We start from the raw sequence: 23,546 nt of genomic DNA, 5'->3' as shown, positions 1-23,546 counted from the left end.
TACCAACTTGTGAAAACAATTATAACTGAACTGCCATTTTTCACAATCTTAGCAAATAAAAAATACCACTTTAAAGTATTTTTCAAAAAAATAAAAGTATTTTTCATACAAGGAATTAAAAACATTTGTATCAATTCAAACCTCTTTTTAAACTTAACTTAATTATGCATTTAAATTTAAATTTGCAATTCAATAGCAAATAGACTAAAATCAGCCATATTTTTTGGAGTTTATTATTACAGTATGAAGAATGTAAAAGCAGAAGAGACACTCACTATGTTCACTTGCTAATACAAAAGATTCAGGAGTTCTTTCAGGTAGGGGAGGAGGTGAATCTTCACTAACGTCAACATCTATATTAAATACATAAAATTCAGACAAATTATGAACTTGTTAAAGAATATCAACTCATTGAAGAATGAATTTGTTATCTAAACAAAATAAAATTTTACTGACATTGTAAAAATCAATTCCTAAGTATCTAAGAGAACCAGTTTTTAAAAATGCAAAAACAAGAAATCTTTACTACTTGACTCGTTATCAAGAATTATTGATGCTTAATGAGCAAAGTGGAATGAACTCCATCACCGCTGCACAGAGAAAATGACTCTCTCCTGACTTTCCTGACACCTTGCAGACATTATTCACTCTGCCCTCTCAATCTGAATGCAATCCTCAGTAGAAAGCGAGGGACCTCTCCATTAGGCTTGCGGGTGACGCTCGGAGTCCACGAAGGAAAGGTTTGGTCATTGACAAAAGCCAGTATTTTACCAAGCTGGATTCAATTGCTTAATTCCGCTCCTGAATTCTGCCATACTACATACTACCATCTGTCCTGATTTTACTTTTTAAATCCCACTCATTTTTAAATTAACCATATCCTTTGGTCACATTTTATTTATTTGGGGGGTCATATTTTAAACAGTAATGACTAAAATAACAAATTTGAAGTGTTATTTTTCTAATATACATAAACTATTAAATTTTTTTGAATGTTCATTTATTTAATGCCTAAAATCTTCTGAACAGTGGCTATGACCTACTCTGAGAATACTGAGCCCATATTAAAGCTTTTCACCTATAAAAAAAGATTCACTCTTGGAAAAGATAATGCCCTAAGCGAGCCTCATCAGTTAGCATATGACCTATTAAAGGTGTAGTAAATCTTTTGAGGTGTCACTGGAGGTAAAGACTATATGAGGATATAATTCCTTGTATGGACTCTAAAAGTTAGGGAGGATGGGGTGAAGAAAGGGAAACATACGAATCCTATATTATTTTGTCTGGGCCCTGACAATTGTTCTCTTTAAAAAAACGAACAGTCTTGCCATGATACTTTGCTATTTAACCATATCTGATAGGCTGTGCATTAAAGAGACTGAAAATCAATAAAGCCTTTTCAGTTTTCAACTAGCATAAGCCAGGTATGACTGCTCATGCCCTTCCTACACTATTTAGCTGAAGACCCAAGAAAATATAGCCTCTGGGTCCTGCTGAGAAAAGAATTCCAGTCCATGACTTTATGTGTCTATCACTAGTACTGGAACTCTCTCTTGCATATGAAGTTAAGCCACTGAAGAACAATCCACCTTATCCAGTGGTAATAACCAGAGCCATCACCATTCTTCCCCTTGCTCTTATGTTATAACAGCTCACAACTGAAGAGGCGGCTGTTGGAAGGAAGGGATGCATAATCTTGCATTGTGGTGCCAGTTCGATCAGGAAGGACAGTCCTGCTTAGTTTATATTAAATATCAGGTATCTTTCAGAAACTCTATACTTCTTTTTCCCATGACAGTCTTTATTCTTAAAGACTTTTATTTTCTAACTGTGGCTCTTGCTTCTCAGCTCTGGTTTTCCTTGGAACTCTAGACTGCCTTTCCTATGTTATAAACTTCTGTTTTTAGAGGTTATCCAATCAAAGACTGGACATTTTACACAGGCTTTTGCAAATCATACACTGAATGGGGACTCAGTGTAGTCATGTTTGAGAAATCTTTCCGGAGGCCTGAGTCAATATTAAAATCGGAATTCATAGCCAGGAAGTTAACTTAATGCAAAGGTTGTTTTAAGTATCAAAACAAAATTATTCTGTTTAACTCCCTAACAAGTTTTAAAACGAGCAAACAAAAACCTAATTCTTATGCCAGTGGTTCATCTAACAAAGTAAATAAACATTAAAATAGAATTGCTTGTAATCATGTTGCAGCACAGAGCACTTACACAGGAAAATTTTTTCAGTATACCAAACTCATTTAGCATAGTTACAATAGGGCAAAAAGAAACCAGAAATCACATTTACAGCTATCTTTGCTTTGACATACAAATAAAATGGAGAGAACAGACGTGAGCTGGTTTACAGCAGAAAGACTTCAACTATCCTTACATAACATTTTGTATTTTAAAGAACTATTGTCACCACCAGAAGATTAGTCCTGTAGCAATAACTTTCATGTATCCTTCCTGCCCTCACACCAAATTCTATTTCTACTAATGGTTTAGAGAAATAAATTTCCCAGGTACAAGATGCATGCCTGATATCCTCCAAAAGCCCAAAAAGGAAGTTTGTCAGCACATTTCCTTGTGTTAGTTACAACCTGGCTATTATTTTCCAAACTCTGAAGTGGAAGAAGAAAAAAGATATTAACAAATTTAAATTATAGCAAACTGGTAAAGTAGTATTTATTGTGGTAACCATTATCGTACGACGATCCAAAAGACAGTTGCCTGGGTGGCTCAGTCAGTTAAGTGTCTGACTCTTGATTTTAGCTTGGGTCCTGAGATTGAGCCTCCACTGGGCTCTGTGCTCAGGGTGGTTTGCTTCTCCCTCTCCCTTGGCTTTTCCCTTACCCCCTCCTCTCTCTCTCTCTCTCTTGAATTAAACACACACACACACACACACACACACACAACAATCAAGACTACAGAAAATCCTGTAAATTTAAGAAATGACCTTGGATTCTCGCCTACTCTATCATATACATTCTCAAGATTAAAAAACACAGTATGTGTGAGTTGGGGAGAATAAAGGCATCACAGTACAGATATTACTCATTAGGTCAGAAATAGAAAAAGAAAGTTATCTTTCAAGTTCACAGTACTTACACTGCCTGCACTTTGTAAATACCAGCCTATGTAGGTGACGACCAAAGTTCAATGACAAGTAAATGACCACTGATAATCGATCTACCAGTAATTGCTTTCACATTTATTACATTTGCTCTCAACTTATGGCCTATTTAAGAAGGCAACCAGAATTATCTCAGTAGATCAAAGATGAGTTCCAACAACAAATAATTCAACTTGGGAACCAAGTGCACATATTACCTTGAAAAGCTAAGACAGTTTTAAAAAGAGTCATTAATTAATAGTATCAATGACTTACATAAGAGGATAGATATACCCTGTTCACTACTGACTGAATTAAATTTCCCATATTCTGCTGAGTAGTTGGAATTTTGCTTTTTGGTTACTCTCAAGAGCTAAAAGTAGCCTCATTTGCAAGAATTTTGTGAAGGGACTTTTTTTAAAGGTATTCTGTAGTTAAAACATAAAAAAGATGATGAACTAAAGTCTGTGATAAACATAGATAAAATTAAATTGTTACTTTAAGCAATTCTATCTTCCCTAAATTATTTCTGATTTTCAGTCAGTTAAATCTTTGACCTACATAAAATACTAAAAACTGTAGCACAGGAGGAAAAAAGTAAAAGCACAAAAATTTTCAGTTACAACTGAAATACTTGGGAAACACAAAACCTAGCAACGCAATTAATAACCAAATTAAGGTAACAAATAGAAGCTGACTTTTAAAAAATGAAATTCTGCTGTAGGTACTAGAGCAAAATATGGAATAAAACATAATTAATATAGAAGAATGCTTAACACAGAAACTGGCACACAGTAAAAATATTCAAATGTTAGATACTGTTATTACCTTTTTCAGCACCTGAATGTATTGTTCCTGCTATATCATGTCTAGCAATGGACATTGGCAATACTTTCCTTGTAGAAATGCTTTCAGTACTAGTGGCACCAGAAACTGTGGCACTTGCTGTTGAAATATTAGTTTTATTCTTGGTCACAGCACCATCAGAGTTCCTTTCATCTGAGTCCGAATCATCAGAGTGAAGAGGATTAGTAAAACTGAGGGGTGCTCTGAATAGAGGCGAACTGTTATGATGATCTGCAAGATCATGGGTTTCAACTGGTGTTGTGGGGCTTGGTGTTAGACTCACAGTTTTCATTGCTTGACATGGGGTATCTGAAGGTTTGCCTTCAGATGAATCAGGCCTGGGTAGGGTATTTTCAGGTCCATGAAATGACCATGTTACATGTCCTTTCTCATCAAGAGGCAAGCGGTCTGGCCGTGGAGGTGTGCCTGAATTCTTCTGTGATTCTTCTGGTGGAGTAAGTGGAATTTTATTTGACTGTGTTGCACTGCAGTCTACACAAGAATTCTGAGAAACATCATCAACTTTTAGATCCCCTGAACTCAATTCCTGTAACTTAGAGATTTTATCACTTATACAAGGTGGAGTCGATTTAATTTTAATGGCATGTCCCCTATTCAAAAGTGTGTTCCCATCAAAACTTTTTGGTCCCTCTTGGAGGGGGACCTTCTTAATCTCAAAACTTAAATTTCGCTCCAGTTTTTTATCCATCTGTTCAATGGTTGATTCATTTTTCCCCGGAAGTTCTGCTGACTTGTTGTAGTTTCTGTTGAGGTCTGTTGAATGTTGTTCTGATGAAACCATGTGCAACACTGGCTTTGGATGGTATCTGTCATTGTCCTGCCACACAGTTGTGACTGTTGGAAAAGCTGAAGGGGGAGAAGGTGTCAAGATGGGTGGTACTGGATGAGGTTCCGGTGGCTGAAGTATTTCTTCCTTGGCATCCCCTTCTACAAGGCAACTGAAAAACATTAAGAAAAGGGCATCATAAGAATGTTCATCCTTTTATGAATAAAGAATTGTAAACTGTCAAAATTTAATGTTTAATAAGGCAATACATGTACACTGTTTATAGCCCTTCAGCTTTCCAGGGACATCAACTTTTAACCTTCTTAAATAGCTGCTTCTAAGATTCACCTCCATTATTTAAAATATTTCAAAATGCACAAATTGTTATTTCTTGATCTACTTCAAGGTTCTCCATTGTCTTCCTACTATGTATCTTTTGTCTTCTCAATACTGTTATATTGTAACACTTAGCTAGTTCAATCTTATGACTATAAATATTATTCTCACCCAAGACAACATGATTTCCTATATTTTCTTATACAACTTCTTGTTTTTCTCTAAAATTGCCTTGGGTTTCAGATGGCTTAGTTCTCTATATCATCAGTAACTCTGCCCTTCTTCAAACTTTCTTTTAAAAAAAAAAAAGATTCTATTCATTCATTCATTCATTCATTCATTCATGAGAGACACAGAGAGAGAAGCAGAGACCTAGGCAGAGGGAAAAGCAGGCTCCCCACAAGGAGCCTGTTATGGGACTCGATCCTGGGCCCCAGGATCATGCCCTGAGCCGAAGGCAGATGCTCCACTACTGAGCCACCCAGGCGTCTCTTCTTCAAACGTTCATACAGATTTGTGTACTTCCTCTCAATTGGTTAATCAAGCAGACTAGATAATCATCAATACCACAGGTGTCCCTCTTAGATTCTTGGGCTTCCTACTCCAGTATGTACCAGTGACTACCTAGGAACATTCTCTCCTGTGTCAGACTCTCCAGTTTTCTAGGTCCCATCTTAACTTTCCCTAATTATATTCTTCCGTTGCTTCTTAAGAACTATACAGGAGACAGGGGCGCCTGACAGGGCCGCCTGGGTGGCTCAGTCAGTTAAGCATCTGCCTTTGGCACAGTCATGATCCCAGGGCCCTGCAATCGAGCCCCACATCAGGCCCTCGGCTCAGTAAGGAGTATGCTTATCCCTCTCCTTCTGCCCCTCCCCACCCCTGATCTTTTACCACTTTCTCTCTCAAACAAAAAAACAAAATTTTTTTTAAGATTTTATTTATTTATTCATAAGAGACACACACACAGAGAGAGAGAGAGAGAGAGAGAGAGAGAGAGAGGCAGAGACCCAGGCAGAGGGAGAAGCAGGCTCCCTGCAGGGAGCCCAATGTGGGATTCGATTCCAGGTCTCCAGGATCACACCCTGGGCTGAAGGTGGTGCTAAACCTTGAGCCACCGGGGCTGCCCAAAAAAACCAAATTCTTAAAAAAAAAAAAAAAAAAATCTGTATATAGGAGGCAAATTTCTTGAGGCTTTTGTATATTTGAATATTATATTTTCAAGTTACCGATTTTTTGAAAAGATACAGAATTCTAAATGAAAAATAATTTTCCTTCATAATTTTAAGTGTTTTTTTTTTTTTTGGATGGGGGGTAATCTCTATATCCAACGTGGGGCTGCTCAAACTCATGACCCTGAGATCAAGAGTCACATGCTCTTCCAACTGAGCCAGCCATGCACCCCTCCTTCACAATTTTATAATCTGATTCCTGCTCCTTTAAATGGGAACTGTGTTTTTTTTTCTCTCTCTCTTTCTTAGAGCTTTTAGGTTCTTTCTGATTCTTGATGTCCTAAAATCTCATCATGGAACTTTCAAAATCCATTGTCATGTAATTTTTTTATCCATTATGTTGTCAATTTTCTTTTTAATTTATTTAACTTATTTTTTTTTAAAGATTTTATTATGTATTTGAGAGAGAGAGAGATTATGAGCAGAGGGGAGGGAGAAGTAGACTCCCCACCAGGCAGGGAGCCCAATACACACACACAAATACATACATACATATATATATATACACATATATATATATATTAGAGAAAGTCAAAGTATATATGTGTGTGTGTGTGTGTATATATATATATATACTTGAAAAAAGCACATATATATGTATGTGTTACATATGGTATGTGCTATATATATATTTATAAATTAAAGAAAGTCAAAGCATATATATATTTGAAAAAAGCATATATATATATATATATATACATACACACACACTACATACAGATTTTCCACTATAATGTCTAATACTCCTTTTTTTTTTTTTTACTATTCTGATGTAAAAAAAATTCCACTGATAGACATATGACTTGGGTAATTCTTACTGCAAGTATTGGTTTTAATCTGATCTCTTTGGAAGAAGGCTTATTTTTCCCTTCTTAAAAACAAAGCAAAATATTCAGGACCTACCACATAGTAATAAGCATTGTACCAGTGTCAGAAGAAGACAGAACAATGAATACAACAGTTTGGAGAAATAGTGAAAAATAAGGCTATAAAAGTAGATTGAAGCTATACTCTGAAGGCCCATCATTTCAACACAAAGACGTGAACTTTATAATAAAAAAATTTTACATTTCTTTGATCAAGTCTTAAAACAAGTGACTATAATTTTTTTTCAAATTGATGTTTTATTTAAAAACCAGAAATTACTTTTCTTACAATAATTTAGGCTAAATTGCATATGGGGTGGAAAGAGTATGGAAGTGAAGAAAATGGCAACCAAAAAATTAGAACCTAACACTTAAACGCAAAAACCTTTACCATTCTCCTTTTTTCTAGGGAGGTAATAGCATATAATGACAAAAAGCATTACTGGACTGGAAGATAAGAGATTTGTGTTCTCAGCTGAACTTTGCTAGCCTATGCAGGTCAATTCTTCTGGAAAGCAGCTATGTTAATATCCCTGTAATCAAAATCACGGTAAAAATCAATGAGTTTGTGACATCACTTATCATCACTTTGATATATTACTATCTATAGAATAGACAACAAAAAAGGAAGATGAGAAAACATACATAGTAGATGTTAAAACAATGCAAATGATTACTTTTTTAAACCAAAACAGTAGTATATCCTATATTGCTTAAACTTTGGAGTTAAGAACAATGTTCTACTTATGTTTATCCTTTATTTCTTAGTTTTATTAAATATTGTGACTGTTTATCAATAACTTTTAAAATTATGCCAGGGATCAAAAGTATTTCTAACAGTAAAAAGAAACCAACACAAGAATCAGAGAATTACAGTAAGGATGCATAACTTTGCATTTTGCCAAAATTGTATTTTGCCAAAATCTACCCTTATTTATCTTAAAGGGTGCCAATTAGGAATGAATAATTCAATTAGAACTTAAAAGTTTTAATTAGTCACATAGATCAATTTTGTCCTTTGTAATTTCCTTTATCCCTTCTAGGATATCCCCCTCCTATAAAAGTTTGCCAAATATTATATTTTGTTTTAATAATTGACTTTCTCTAATTTAATTATCTGAAGCTTGCTTTGATATTTGATATAAGGATCTAAATATATTTTTCTTCAGATGGTTACTAACATTATATTCTGACTTAATAAATAAATAACCCTTTTCTTTCTCTCCCTATTTGGTATGTATTAATTCCTAACAGGATCTATTCCCTAGCTATTTATTCAACTCCATTAACTGGCAATTAAGTTAAATAAATAAAAAAGAAAATTGCCAACGTAATGGATTAAAAAAATTACATGACAATGGATTTTGAAAGTTCCATGATGAGATTGTAGAACATCAAGAATCAGAAAGAACCTAAAAGCTTATACCACTGACAGACTATTTTATTATCACTGATAAACTATTTTAAATATTATAGTTTTAAAAGAGTTGGTCCGGGCAGCCCCAGTGGCGCAGCGGTTTAGCGCCGCCTGCAGCCCAAGGCATGGTCCTGGAGTCCCGTGATCGAGTCCCACGTCAGGCTCTCTGCATGGAGCCTGCTTCTCCCTCTGCCTGTGTCTCTGCCTCTCTCTCTCTCTGCATCTCTATGAATAAATAAATAAATAAAATCTTTTTTAAAATAAATAAATAAATAAAATAAAAGAGTTGGTCCTCACTTATCACTATTTTCATCCCAAGTTTTGATATTTCTGTCTCTTTACTCATCCAAATGAACCTTCACATTGCATTGTCAAGTTCAGAAAAGATTCCTTTAGTAATTTGATGAAAATTACGTGAAATCTGAAAAGAAATGGTATTTTATATATCATTGATAAAACTAAATTACATTTAACTTTTCCAACCAAGAACACTTTTTTCAATAATACAAATGAGTATATTTCTACCTAATGTTCTACTTTCTATATATAAGGTTATTTCCAGGGATTTAATATTCTGAAAGGCAACTCTTCTAATCATTTCTCTTCTTATTTGGCTGGTCTATAGGACCATTTCCTACTGTTATACTATCACTTTGCTCCTTTCTTAAAAATTAACCACTTTAAAGCAATATATTTGGATTTAATATAATCTATTTTTTAAAAATCAACAAAAGAAAAATAACATTTCAAAATAGAACCAAGATTTCTTTTATAAACAGAAAAACAGTGGAGTAGAATAAGAACTGTCGTGTGAGATGGATTTCTCCCATCACCTCATTTTCTACTTGCGATTTTTCTAGAGTCCTTGGTCACCAAAATCCTACCAGATTCTTTGCTAGATGAGAACTCCCCAAATCAGGTAACTTCAAAAGCCTCCCAAGTGAGCAGATCTTAACTCCTTGTTTTGACCCCACAAATGCCCTCATCTATTTAGGATATGCTATGAGCCATCGATGTCTGCAAGTCCAGTTCATTCTCCCAGGGAACCTTTAAAGAAGTTGATATTCCTTTATTTCTGCCAGATATGAAACACCTTTATGGCTTATAGAATGCTACGGTTTCCTGGTTTTACTTTATCCCTTGGTGGTTTTCTTTTTTTACAGCTTTCTTTTTTGGTCTGTTCCTCACAAATTATGGTGCTTATCAGGATTCCCTCCTTAGAACTTTGTTAAATGTCCAGAATCTGAAAGACTTTATTCCTGCCCAAGTCTTCTATATACCAAACCCTCAATAAGTCTTTACCTCCAGCCTAGATATCAAAATGTCTGAAACAGAACTACATTCCGGGGATCCCTGGGTGGCTCAGCAGTTTGGCACCTGCCTTCGGCCCAGGGCGTGATCCTGGAGTCCCAGGATCGAGTCCCACATCAGGCTCCCCTGCATGGAGCCTGCTTCTCCCTCTGCCTATGTCTCTGCCTCTCTCTCTCTCTCTCTCTCTCTCTCTGCGTGTGTGTCTCATGAATAAATAAATAAAATCTTTAAAAAAAAAAAAAAAAGAAGTACATTCCATCTTCCTTCCAATACCATTCCTACTTAAAACTGTCTGAATTGAGAGGCGTTAGGTAAAAATATCCAGTATACTGTCACTGTCTCTAGTATTACTATAGCACATACCCATTTGTATCTCTGCAGTAAATTTGTTGACAATTTATAGAACCTAACAAGGTATACTTCCAGAGTGCTGGTGTTAGTGAAAAAACATCAAGAACTGTATTAGTTTAACAAAACATGTAATGAAAATGGAAAATGAAATCTGCTATTCAAAATCTTCAATAAGAGCATTGTATAAACCAGTTTGTATAAACCAGAATTATATGACTGATTAAATCTAATACAATCTCTAGATCTTTCTCCAAAAACATGTACTGAAAACAAACAATTCATGTATTTGCTTACCATAGCCATACTGAAAAACAATGTGTACCATTTTTACTTTTTATCAATCACAGGGCTGTCATGATTTTATTTTTAGTTAATTTACAGTAGTTCTAAAACTCATCTCAACCAGGAACTCACAGAGTATGCTTTGTGGAACGTAATGAAATTCTGCCATTTAACTCTATTGCATGATAAAAAAGATGACCTCAGAATGTAATATAAAATCACAGAAATATAAAAATTTGAGCACATATCCCTAAATAAAATCCTGTCTTAAACTGAATGAACATTTTTCTGCTAATATTCATTTGCTACTTCTTTATTATCTTTTTATTAAAGAATAAGAAGATTCAAATTTTCAAAAAGGCAAATGAGAAAGACTTAAAATTCAGAACATTCTATTCATTTTTTTTCCCTTCAAAATTAGGTAGATACTACCACTATTTGTTGTTGGAAATACATGACCATGTACAACACAAACATCAATGTACACTCTGAGAACCTCTACACTGGCTCAATCTCAAAAAACAGATTAAAAGATATTAGGGTAGCAAAAATATTTCTTGTTTTATCACCTTTATATTTATAGCCAGTACAGTTTCTTTTAGAGTCCCACAAACTCATATGTGGAACAAAGAAGTTAGAGAACTAAAACCTTAAAGATTTTAACTGGATAGCTTCCATAGAAGGCTAAAATCCCAATTTCAGAATAGATACCAAAGTGTAAATCAAACAAGAAACAACTTCTGGGAAGTTTTGTTAGTGCATAGTTAACATCCTGAGCATTTAAATGCTGACACGTAAACCCATCTTTGGGTTCCTTAGAGAAGCACACAAAAGTATTCCAGAGACTATAGTAGCTATCATATCTTGCCTTAGTTATCAAAGAAAATTGGAGGCTTTTCTTTTATAAAGAGGAATAATCTCATTAAGGTATAGCATCTCAAGGAGAAGGCTGAACCCCATTCAACTTTAGACAATTTCTATCACACGTTTAAGGGAAAAAAATAATTGGTGAGTCATATATAAAATAAGTCCTACTTTGATGTAAGGCCAATCAATCCCTTTGGGCAGATCTTTGCTCAAGACAAGACCCTGTGTAAATCATTCTAATAGTTTATTATTACAGATGTTCTACTGTGCCTCCTTTTAAAAATAATTCAATTAACACCATTTTAATTCCACATTCTAATGGGAAAATTAACATGTAATGGAAATCTAACATGTGCCAAGTCCTATATGCAGTATTTTCACATAGTTTATTTCATCCATAGAACAATACGTAAACAAACAAAAAACCCAAAACCAACCGTTAAATAAGTGAAGTGACTTAATCACAACCTCAAAGCGTTTAGCCTTTCAGCTAAATGGCTGAAAAAAACTTGAAACTGAAACTTTCTGATTGTATCTATATTCTTTCTATACTACCATATAACTGACCTAGCAGCTACCCTAAGTGAAAAAAGAAATTAAAAAAGGAGCACAAGAATATATCTTGACTTTATTATAAATGAGCTTGATATAAAAGTAATAAAGTGCTGAAACTCATTTTTGCTAGTAATGTTATTAATTTCTTCAATGTGCATATAATTTTTGACAATCAAATATTACTTTAGTCATTATGCAAATACTGAATCTTTAGAATATTTAAAATTTTAATTGTACTACATACCAAAATATGAGCTATTGTCAGTTCAGTTACATTCATTATTCTGGTACAGTATACTACTGAGATTTTACCGTAAGTGAAACAGAATTCTTAGTACACCAGTAACAAATTAGTTGCATTCACATGCTATTCCCTAAACAAAAGAATGATAAAAGTTCCAAAAATAACTTGGAAATATTCAGGTTTTGTTTTAATTAACAGTGAGTAAAATGAAAATAACCTTTCAAAGAAACTGTGATGTACAATACCTGCGGGTCCTTGGTGGTTTTGGAGGAGGAGAATCTTGTTTATCAGGATCTATGGAGCTGACCATATTTTCAGTGTTAATTTCATTCTGCTGAGGGGGGAAAAATGCTTCATTAAAGTCAGAAGAAAAATAATTTTTCATGTTTCACATAAACTGTTTCTAGGCTTTTGAATTTTTAAAATAATGCCAAATGTCCCAAATAACAAAATGGGTTTTATATTCTCTATATTTTAGGCTGAAAGGGCCAATGAGAGAGCTTAATATCAAAAAATAGTCTAGGGCACCTGGCTGGCTCAGTCAAAAGAACACGTGACTCTTGATCTCAGAGTCATGAGTTTGAGGCCCCCATTTGGTGTAGAGATTACTAAAAAAATAAATAAATCAACTTAAACCCAGTCTATTTCCAGTTACTGAACATTCAATTGTGTACATGGCAATTCAACACATTTCAAATGCTACTGTAAAGAAACAGATTTCCCAAGAAAATAAAGATAAAACAAGATACAGCTTTATTTCAGGCATTACTACCAGCAGAATCTTAACATGTACAGAGAAGAAAAAAAGCCAATAAAATAAGGCTTATATCTTTTAATTTTCCCAATCTTTTCTGGGATTCCTATTGCTATCTAGTACTTTTAAGCAGGTTCCAGATCTCATTTTAATCATTCTTTGCCCTACCCTTTATCACCATGGAGTGCCCTGCTCCATTAGCATATATAGCCCTTATATCACTCCCTAGCCAAATAAGCCTCCAAAAGGCAGAGAGCCCATCTAGGCATATCTTTGTTCTTGCTGGTCTCAAGGGCCAGTAATATTAACATTGATGTTTCTAGAGTCATTACAGTTATAAGAATCTTAAGTTGTTGGGGCGCCTGAATGGCTCAGTTGGTTAGGCATTTGCCTTCAGCTCAGGTCATGATCCCAGAGTCCTTGGGATTGAGCCCCACATTGGGATCCCTACTCAGTGGGAAGTCTGCTTCTCGGCACTTGATGGGATGAGCACTGGGTGTTATTCTATATGTTGGCAAATTGAACACCAATAAATAATAAATTTATATAAAACTAATAAAAATAATAAAATCTAGTTTGCCTGAAAAAAAAAAGACAAAAAATAACAAGTGTTAGAGAAGATGTGGAGAAAAGGAAACCATCATGCACTGTTGGTGGGAATGTAAACTAAGTGCAGCGATATGGAAACAATGTGGAGGTTCCTCAAAAAACTCAAAACAAAACAAAACAAAACACAACCATACGATCCAATAATCCCATTTCTGGGTATTTATCCAAAGGAAGTGAAAACACAAACTAAAAAGATATATGCACCACCATGTTCACTGCAACCTTATTTGCAAGAGCCAAGACATGAAAGCCACCCAAATGTCCATTGATGAAAGAACTGATAAGCAAAATGTGACATATACACACAAAGGAAATCTTGCCATTTGCAACAACATGGATGGACCTTGAGGGCGTTATACTAAGTGAAACATGTCAGAAAGAGAAAAACAAATACCGTATGATCTCAATCATATGTGGAATCTAAAAACAAATAAACAAAAAACTAAATCATGGATATAAAGAACAGGTTGGTGCTTGCCAAAGATGGGGGGTGGGAGGTGATTGAAATGGATAAAGGGGGTCAAACAATGCAAATGTCCAGTTATAAAATTAAAAAGTCATGGGATATAATGTGCAGCATGGTGACTATACTTAATAATACTGTAGTACATATTTCAAAGTTCATTAAGAGAAAATCCTGAAAGTTCTCATAATAAGAAAAAAAATTGTACCAATTTGTAATAATGGATGTTAACTAGACTAATTGTGATGATCATTTCACAACATACACAAATATCAAATCACTATGCTGTACCTGAAACCAATATAATATGATATGTTAATTATATCTCAGTAAAAAATAAAAATTTTCTATACATTTGAAAAATATAATGGTTAGAGTATTTTTCACTTGTATATACCAAGGAAATGGTAGTCTAAAATATATACATTTCTTTTTTTTTTTTAATTTCTGTAGTATAGAAGCTTTAATTTTGAAACTAGTCTTGCATTTTTAAAAACAACAAATATTTGCTTAAAGGATTAAAGAAAAAACTATTTAGCTTTCTGAAGCATCAACTGAATGTCAATTTAAATAACATTATACAAAATAATATATAAAGCATTCTATCCTATTTTATAGGATATTTGGCTACATTCAGCACAGATTATAACAGGTTTTAATTAAACTAAAAGGAATAAAGACAGGTGCCTGGGTGGCTCAATTGATTAAATGTCTGCCTTCAGCTCAGGTCATGATCTCGGAGTCCAACATCAGGCTTCCTGTTCAGCAAGGAGTCTGCTTCTCCCTCTGCCCTTGCTCATGTTCTCTCTCTCTCATAAAGAAATAAAACCTTTAAAAGAAATAAACTACAGGGAAAAAGAGATAGCAACGTGTAAGGCCTATGTTAACATAGGAAATAAAAAAGAGGTCACATGTATTAATCTTAAAAATCAGCAATTATCACTTGGCTACTAAAGGAACTACTTACTACAGCTACTTAGCTAACGCTAAACTCATGGGTCAATATTAGATTATTTTAAGACACTGAGATCAGCATTGGGTAACAAGAAATTGTTACCACTTACAAAACCAAAAAATTTCAAATAGTCTGGAAAAATGCCAAAAACAATGTGAAGATAGAAAGGGGGAAAAAGGTTATAAATTTTACAACTTTTTTCTTCATTTTACTTTAATTATTGAGGGTAAGTTGATTTATCATGTGATGGCTATCTTAGGTTCAGGGATAAAAATGTAAAGAAATTTTACCAAAAAAATAGCCCAATTCCTTCAAGGACAAGATGATTACATAAAGACAGCAAATAAAAGAACTAGTTACAAAACAGAGACAGAAATGAGAACTCTATGAGAATAAGTATTTCTGTCAGGTCAAAAGTGTAAATGTCCAATAAGATCTTTTAAGGCTAAAATGACATTGAACTGAACACATGCCAGAAAGGGACTTCATTGTAGCACTATAATTCTACTAATTAAAAAGCCTGTACAAAATTAACTACAAAACTTTATATCATCATGACCAAGAACAAAATTTAATTCATGTAGAATCAACTTAAAATTACTTACTTGAAGGATAGAAGAAAAGATGGAACAGTGCAGTTAATTTTCTTAAAAGCAATTTATACTTGAAACATTAATGATTTCTGACATAAGACCTATCTGAATATTATTTAACTTGTACTAGTCATTAAATATCCATGACAATAGAGATATTCAAACAGGAAGAAGGAAAGGGGTTAACAAAATTGAGGTTAAACAAAAATAACAACTGTCATGGCTATTCTCCTGTTAGATAAAACACAGATGACAGTTAAAAAGCTAAATATTAAATCTTGGTAAAAAGTAAAAGTTTTCAGGGTGCCTGGCTGGCTCAGTTGATAGAGTATGGGACTCTTGATCTTGGGGTTAAGTTTGAGTTCCCATGTTGGGTGTAGAAATTACTTTAAAAAAAATAAAATCCTAAAAAACAAAAAAGAAAGAAAAGTTTTCTAAAATTAATAGACCGAGAATACCTACCACTCCATCAGCAAGTTTCTGAGCTCCATGAATTTCATATAGTTGTAGCTGTTTTTCAAACAGCTGGGCGATAGCTCTATGAACAAGCTCATACTGCTCCTATTAGGGAGATGACATGATAAACAAGGAAAAATAAACAAAGGAAAAGACATTTGGGGAAAAAAAAAAAACACAAGAAGGCATTTATAAAACTACAGTTTATAAAATGAAACAAAAAAACTATACCTTAGTTTGCACTGCAGAATGCCTTTGTGTTCTCATTTCTTGTATTAAATTAAATACATTAAATTCCTCTGGTATTTTCTAAAACAAAGAATTTAATGCATCAACTCTTTTTCACATAGACCTTTAACTTTTCATACAGACCTTAAATTACATGCTGGATGACCAAAAACATTTATTGAGCACTACCTAACATCCACTAGACACTACTGCTAGCATAGTGAATACAAAGCTAATCTTAACCCTCAGGGTTAATCTTAACCCTAGTGAGATATGTGAACAAATAAATATCCAGCCAAGATATAATTGAAGTACACTGGGAATAAAGATGCTGTGACTAACTCTAGTTGGTGTGTGGAGTGAAAAGTGAAAGAAATATACATAAGCACAGCAAATTAAATGTATAATGTATTTGGGGAATTAAGCTCAATGTGGATATAGCCTAAAACTGAAAGAAGGGGAGGTATTTAAGGAGGAAAGAAGATAAGGGTACTTGGGATCAGACTATAAACATAATAAGAGTTAGAACTCCTTCTATAGGCCACTGATTTCCTGGGCTGGCTACATAAGGACCAGCTAAGAAAATTGGTAAAAATACAGATTCGTCAGCTACATCTCTGGAGACTGAAACATCCTCAAGAATTCTTTGGTACACCTGTAATTAGAACTACTACAACAGGTAACACAGACATTGAGTAGATTTGATACTTGGTCCGCTTTTGCAGCAGAGGAAGAAGACAGTCTGAAAAGGGGAAAAAACTGGTAAAAGTTTACTGAAGGAGTCTAAAAAAAGATACAAAGTTAAAAATTATTCCCAGGTTTAGTGCTTGAGAGTCTTAATATACATCAAGAGATTTTTACATCAAGTCCTAACCTAAGACAAAGATTATAGATATGTTAAGCCAAATGCAATCAAATGAGGACTATGTTCAAAATACACAACTTCTGAAATGTCTAGATATTTATTTTACTTACTATTTAAATGCCTTTTTCCATACCAATTTTAATCTTTGACTTTTATGTTAAAATGGGTTAGGATCCTGGTTAAATTTTGTTAAAATTTAAAATTTTTTAATTTTTAATTTGAGTATCAGAAGGTGATTACAACTTTTGAGGAATACAAAAATAAAATTTAACCCCAGAGGGCTTTTGAAGAAAATTTAAAATGTAACTATTCTCTCGCAAAATTGAAAAATACTAAGAAGGCGGGGGGTGGGGGAGAGAAAGAACAAAGGGAGGAAAGGAGGAAAAAAAATCCTATTTTATTAATCCTATTTTACACACAATAAAGATGGACATATTTACAGAACATACTCTAAAACTATAAAGGTGTCTACCTGGCTGGCTCAGAGTAGAGTATATAACTCTTGATCTCGGGGTTGTGAGTTCAAGCCCCATGTTGGCCATAGTGTTTACTTTAAAAAAATAATTTTTGAAAAAGCTATGAGGAGGGGATCCCTGGGTGGCTCAGCAGTTTGGCGCCTGCCTTTGGCCCAGGGTGCGATCCTGGAGTCCCGGGATGGAGTCCCGCATCGGGCTCCGGGCATGGAGCCTGCTTCTCCCTCTGCCTGTGTCTCTGCCTCTCTCTCTCTCTCTCTGTCTATCATAAATAAATAAATAAATCTTTTTTTAAAAAAAAAACAAGCTATGAGGAATTAAAAACTTCTCCCTAACGCACAGAATATGAATAGTATAGAACTAGCAAAAGAAGCAAATCTACATACACTGAGAAACATTTTTCAAATCTGTAATGAGGGCTGTTTTATTCACCTTTTATCTTTCACAGTACTGAACACAATGTCTTGGAAATAGTAGTGGTGGTAACAACAGTAACCCCACAGTTGTAATGAAAACTCTGAACTGAGCACTTGCTACAAGACACACACACAGTTCTAAAGAACTTTACAAAGGTCAATTTATTTCTTATGAATTATTAATACTATCCCCATTTTTTTGGTTGAAAAATTGAGGCAGAACGAAATTAAGTAATTTGACCAAAATCCCACAGCCAGTAAATGATTAAATTTTAACCTGGGCAGTTTGGGTCCAGACTCAGCATCCTTAACCACTATAATACAATGTTTGCATTTAGGCATAAATACTTCTTGAATTGACTACATTTATATCTAGAATATATGTAAAAGGTAAGGAGGATTCTGTATTGGAAAAGTGAACCCAGACTTTACATTCTTAGTGTAGGTATCAATTCACATAAAACAAATTGTGGTAACATGTTTACTTTGCTGCCTCATGCATTATCTCAAGTAATATACATCATTTATACTTTTTTCCAGTTCTACTACCTTTTTTCTTACATAGTAAAGCTACTTCTAAAAAAGTAACATGTAAAATGAAACACATGCTATAATTTATTGCAATTAGCCATTAAGATGGAAAATAATAGATCAATTGGATATAATGCTATATAAAAATTATTCTTACCCCAGCTTTTAGTAAATTCCATGTATAATCTATGGCACAAATGGCACCTGTTCTTCCACAGCCTGCACTATAAAGTTTGAAAGAACAATTTGATTTTTGTCATAAAAGAACTATAAAATAAATGAACATGTTAATTCTCAGAAGCAAAAAAAAAAATCACTTAAGAAATTTGACAACATTCTCTTTTAGTAAACAAATTGTAATTTAGAGTGTGTACACAGCAAACATCTTTAAGATTAGTATTTATATCTCGTTTTTATTTAATTTAGGGAACTTCCAAGATTCAAAGGAAACCTAAGTGATTCACAGATTATTTAAGAGTTTTAACTTTGGAAGTCTAATTCTACCTCAGAAAATCTTGTCTAGCCAACTTAGTTAACTTGCAGAGAGGAATTTATTTTTTGTCCAAAATGGCTCTGGTGCCTTAGAGAAGAAACAATACATAATTTCAATTTGCAAAAGGTAGAGAAAACATGAGCAATACCACAAGCCCTAGAAACTGGTTTGAACACTAGCAGTGATTTCACCAGAGCAACAAAGATGCGTGATGCACTCTCATTTCCTAAAAAAACAACAGAACTTGGAGAATGTAAAGTGAAATTCTGCAGGTTTCTTATTTTAAAACATGACAAAAGTACTTTAGAGCAACTGCTTCTCAACTGGAGGGAGTCAGGAGACATGTCCCTCAGGACTGAGAATAACTCTGAGTAATTAAAGACATTACTGTCTTCACCAGAATAATTTTTATTTTTTTTTTTTTTTCAGAATAATTTTTAGATAGAAAAAAAGTTGGGTAGCATTTTAATGCACATCTTGAAACCTTTAGAAATAGCAGTAGTTTGTCAAACATGTCATCTAACAATTCCTGATAAATTACATCTATCAGCAATTGAATATGATTTTTAAAAAGCTCTTTAAAAATATCAGTAATAGGGATCCCTGGGTGGCGCAGCGGTTTAGCGCCTGCCTTTGGCCGAGGGCGCGATCCTGGAGACCCGGGATCGAATCCCATGTCGGGCTCCCGGTGCATGGAGCCTGCTTCTCCCTCTGCCTGTGTCTCTGCCTCTCTCTCTCTCTCTCTGTGACTATCATAAATAAATAAAAATTTAAAAAAAAATCAGTAATATTTATTTTTAACTACTGATATATTTATCAATTCCTTCCATCAAAACATTTTCAGAATTCTGAGTTAAGAGTTACTCTGGGCCAAATGACATATATTTAAAACTTGATGGTTAAAGTGTGACTTTACAAAGACTTACACAACCAGACTGATGAAACACAATGCAAAATTCAGAAACAGAATTGAGTATATGTAAGTATTATAAAATGGTGGATTCTCCCATGAAAGAGGAAAGATCAGACTGTTCAATGAATGATACAGGGAAGTAAGGCTAACCAGAACAAAAGCTGGATTCTTACCTCATAACTTAATCATAAAAATTCCAGATGGATTAAAAATGTTTACAAAAAAACCTATAAAAATGCTTAAAAGGAGTTTATGTACTATTGTTATAAAAGGACTGTCTAAGCATCTTAATGGACAGAAAGCATACATGAAGATTTACAACTCTGACTACATAACAAATTAAAACTTATGTGTGGCAAAAGATAGGCAGAGTAAAAGCTATATAAAAACCATGCTACTGGGATCCCTGGGTGGCGCAGCGGTTTGGCACCTGCCTTTGGCCCAGGGCGCGATCCTGGAGACCCGGGATCGAATCCCACGTCGGGCTCCTGGTGCATGGAGCCCGCTTCTCCCTCTGCCTGTGTCTCTGCCTCTCTCTCTGTGTGACTACCATAAATAAAAAAAAAAAAAAAAACCATGCTACTTAAAAAAGAAAAAAGAAAAAAAAAGTGCTACTGGGATCCCTGAGTGGCTCAGTGGTTGAGTGCCTGCCTTTGGCCTGGGGCATGATCCTGGGATCGAGTCCCGCATCGGGCTCCCTCCGTGGAGCCGGCTTCTCTCTCTGCCTGTGTCTCTGCCTCTCTGTGTCTCTCATGAATAAATAAATAAAGTCTTTAAAATAAAAATGCTACTTAACATGACTAAAAGTGTACAACCTCAATATATATATAAACAATTTATAACATGATTATTAAGAGATGAATGACTGCTATAAAATAATTGGTAAAGTATACAAACAAGCAATTCACAAAAGAATATGAACCATCAAGAAAAAAACAAAACAAAACTCTTGCCTGTCATGCAGGCATTAAATCAAACAAACAAAAAGATAACAGTATTGAGGAGAGTATGGGAAAATGGGCACCCCATAAACTAATTATAATTAGCATTAGCTTTATGGATAACAAAAGTTAAAGTATGTACTAAAAGCATGAAAAAGTTCATGTTCTTTCACTTAGAAATCCCATTTGCATATATATCCTTTTTTTAAGTTACGGTTTTATTTTCTTCTTAAATTTATATTCAATTAATTAACATATAATGTATTATTAGTTTCAAAAGTAGAGGTCAGTGATTCATCAGTCTTATATAATACCCAGTGTGTATATATCTATCCTAATAAAGTAATTACAGATGTGCTCAAAAATTTCATGACGAACACCTGCCACTTAGACATTTAAACTATTCTTTTAGATGAAAAAGAATGGAGGAGGGATAGTAAATACCAAAGAATGGGGAAGTTAAATATAAAGTATAGGGCAGTCATAATTCATTGTAGAAAGAATAGTTACATGATTTAGAAAAATATACATGATTATTTTACATGGGGAATATTCTTTAAAAATACTACACACATACTGAAAGGACATATACTGAAGTTTTTAAATGATCACCTCTACTAGAATTGTGAGCAATTTCCTTCCTTTTATGTAGGTATTTTCTAAGTCACTACAGTTAACATACTATTTTATAGTGGTTTAAAAATATTAAATGGTCTATTTAATTTTTAAAGGAAAACCCTCCTATCAAATTGGATTTATGATCTACATATACTGACTGGGTAACATTGATAGAACAAATGATTCTGACTAACTTGTGAAGAAAAGTCAAAGCAATTTCTATAATTAGATTTTTCTTCTTAAACAGTCACCTATTTAATTAAATGGTCAACTAACCACTGAATTAACTGAAGAAAAATACTTTTTTAATTAACTAAGTTGTTAACTGACTCCCACATGCCCATAGCAAATCACCCTTCTGGCCCATAAATAAAAAGCAGCCTTTTCAACTACTAATAGTTTTTCTTATCCAATAGGTCTGACTGTAATGCTTATCATTGATGTTCTGTCTCCACTAAAAAAAAATCTTTGAACTATTTAAGTAACCAGTAAATTTCTGAGTCTGAGAAATTTCATTTACCTTTTATAGCAAATGTGAATGCAGATACAAGTCACTTAGAGAAAGAAACAGTTTTATGAAGTACTGTGTTTCCAAGTCTTTTAGAAGAATCTAATGTAAATTAAAAATTAAGAGAAGAAAAACTGCCTCAGAATTCAGATAGCTTTTACTATTTGGTAACCCCATATAATGACTTATCTCACTTGGTAATTCCAAAAATTAGGTTTCAAAATACCATACATCACCCATATTACAATGCCACTTATATTCCAAAGTACTTAAATATTTGGAAAATTCTTTTTACCTGCAATGAATACAAATAGGCACATCTTCATGCTCTTGATATTTCCTCATTAAGCTGATCATATCCAGAATAGAATCAAATGATGTGGGAACATCATGGTCTGGCCAATTCACATAATGAAACTGATATAGCCTACGAGATTCCTTCAAGAATAACAGAAATTCAGCAATTATGAAAAGACACTACAAATTTTAAAACCTACAGAAAAGCGTATCTCACTTTACCATCATTTCTAAGATATTTATGTGGTATTTAACACTGCCTCAAAAAAATAAATGATAACTACATTTACTGACTCTCATATACTAAGTACTGATCTAAGGGTTTCAAATATAACAATTTATTTATTCTCCATGTGATGCTATGAGGAAGGTACTGTTAATACTATCCACGTTTTATAAGTAAGTAAATTGAGACAGAAAGATGAAATAACTTGCCTAATGTTTCACGGTAAGTAACAAATGTGGGATCTGAACCCAGGCACTCTTACCTCCAAAGCATGCACTTTAACCCTTATATTTTGCATATTCTTTAATTAATCCACAGTAAATGGATGAGCAGTACATCATAAGCACTGTTTGAGTCTACGGTAATTAGAAGACTATTAGAATAATAACTGAACTGAAAAAGAAAATTAGAAACAAACGTGTCCAACCCCAACCCATTTCTTTATTTTATATCAGTGGTTCTCAAAGTATGGAGTGCTGGAACTATGTCTATTTAGAAACAGGAAAGTAGGAGGTGTAGTATGTTTACAAATGTAATAGTTGGGCAAGACTGATGCACTTGATGGCCATGATTAATTGTTCAAAATGGTTTAAAATTTTAAAATAATCAAAATATAGAGACTGAGGAAGAAACCAATAGCATTCTCTAACGTCCATCAGATTTTGATTTCTTCCTAGAAAATTATCATTTTATATAGATCTGAAACACTAAAATCAAGGGCCTCAAGTGAAAACAATATATAATCTAAATGAAGACTTCGTTTTGATGGTGGTTCGTTTCTAAAAAGTTGTAAACTAGCAAAAGTGAGTAGTAATTCTGTAAACAATGTAATAATCTGCTTACTGTAATAGAGGAAAACTATTTGTAGCAAAGATCCAAATATTCCAAATATAGTAAATTTTATTTAGGAAAATTGTTTTAAGGTAAAATATATATTACTTTATCTAATTTGATAAGCTTAAATTAAAGCTCAAAATACTAAGTAAAACATTGCACCCTGATTT

The 23,546-nt window shown here is 33.8% G+C and overlaps 1 protein-coding gene across 5 annotated transcripts in view; it reads right to left on the bottom strand.

Annotated features, from left to right (window-relative positions):
- PTPN12 (protein tyrosine phosphatase non-receptor type 12) overlaps positions 1-23,546 on the bottom strand; it is an 84,815-nt gene that overhangs the window by 5,364 nt on the left and 55,905 nt on the right. For 4 of the 5 annotated variants that reach the window (XM_038562809.1, XM_038562812.1, XM_038562811.1 and 1 more), the window contains 7 exons: positions 22,315-22,457; positions 18,704-18,770; positions 16,265-16,342; positions 16,040-16,138; positions 12,449-12,537; positions 3,938-4,914; positions 276-353 (listed from right to left, as the gene is read on the bottom strand). In XM_038562809.1, the coding sequence (XP_038418737.1) occupies positions 276-353; positions 3,938-4,914; positions 12,449-12,537; positions 16,040-16,138; positions 16,265-16,342; positions 18,704-18,770; positions 22,315-22,457 (1,531 nt within the window). The remainder of the gene's footprint in view (positions 1-275; positions 354-3,937; positions 4,915-12,448; positions 12,538-16,039; positions 16,139-16,264; positions 16,343-18,703; positions 18,771-22,314; positions 22,458-23,546) is intronic. The other variant, XM_038562810.1, reaches the window with a different exon arrangement.

Source organism: Canis lupus, chromosome 18 (genome assembly GCF_011100685.1).
Source record: "Canis lupus familiaris isolate Mischka breed German Shepherd chromosome 18, alternate assembly UU_Cfam_GSD_1.0, whole genome shotgun sequence".
Classification (NCBI taxonomy): Eukaryota; Metazoa; Chordata; class Mammalia; order Carnivora; family Canidae; genus Canis; species Canis lupus.
Note: the sequence above shows the minus strand (reverse complement) of the source record. Positions and strands in the feature narration are given on the sequence as shown.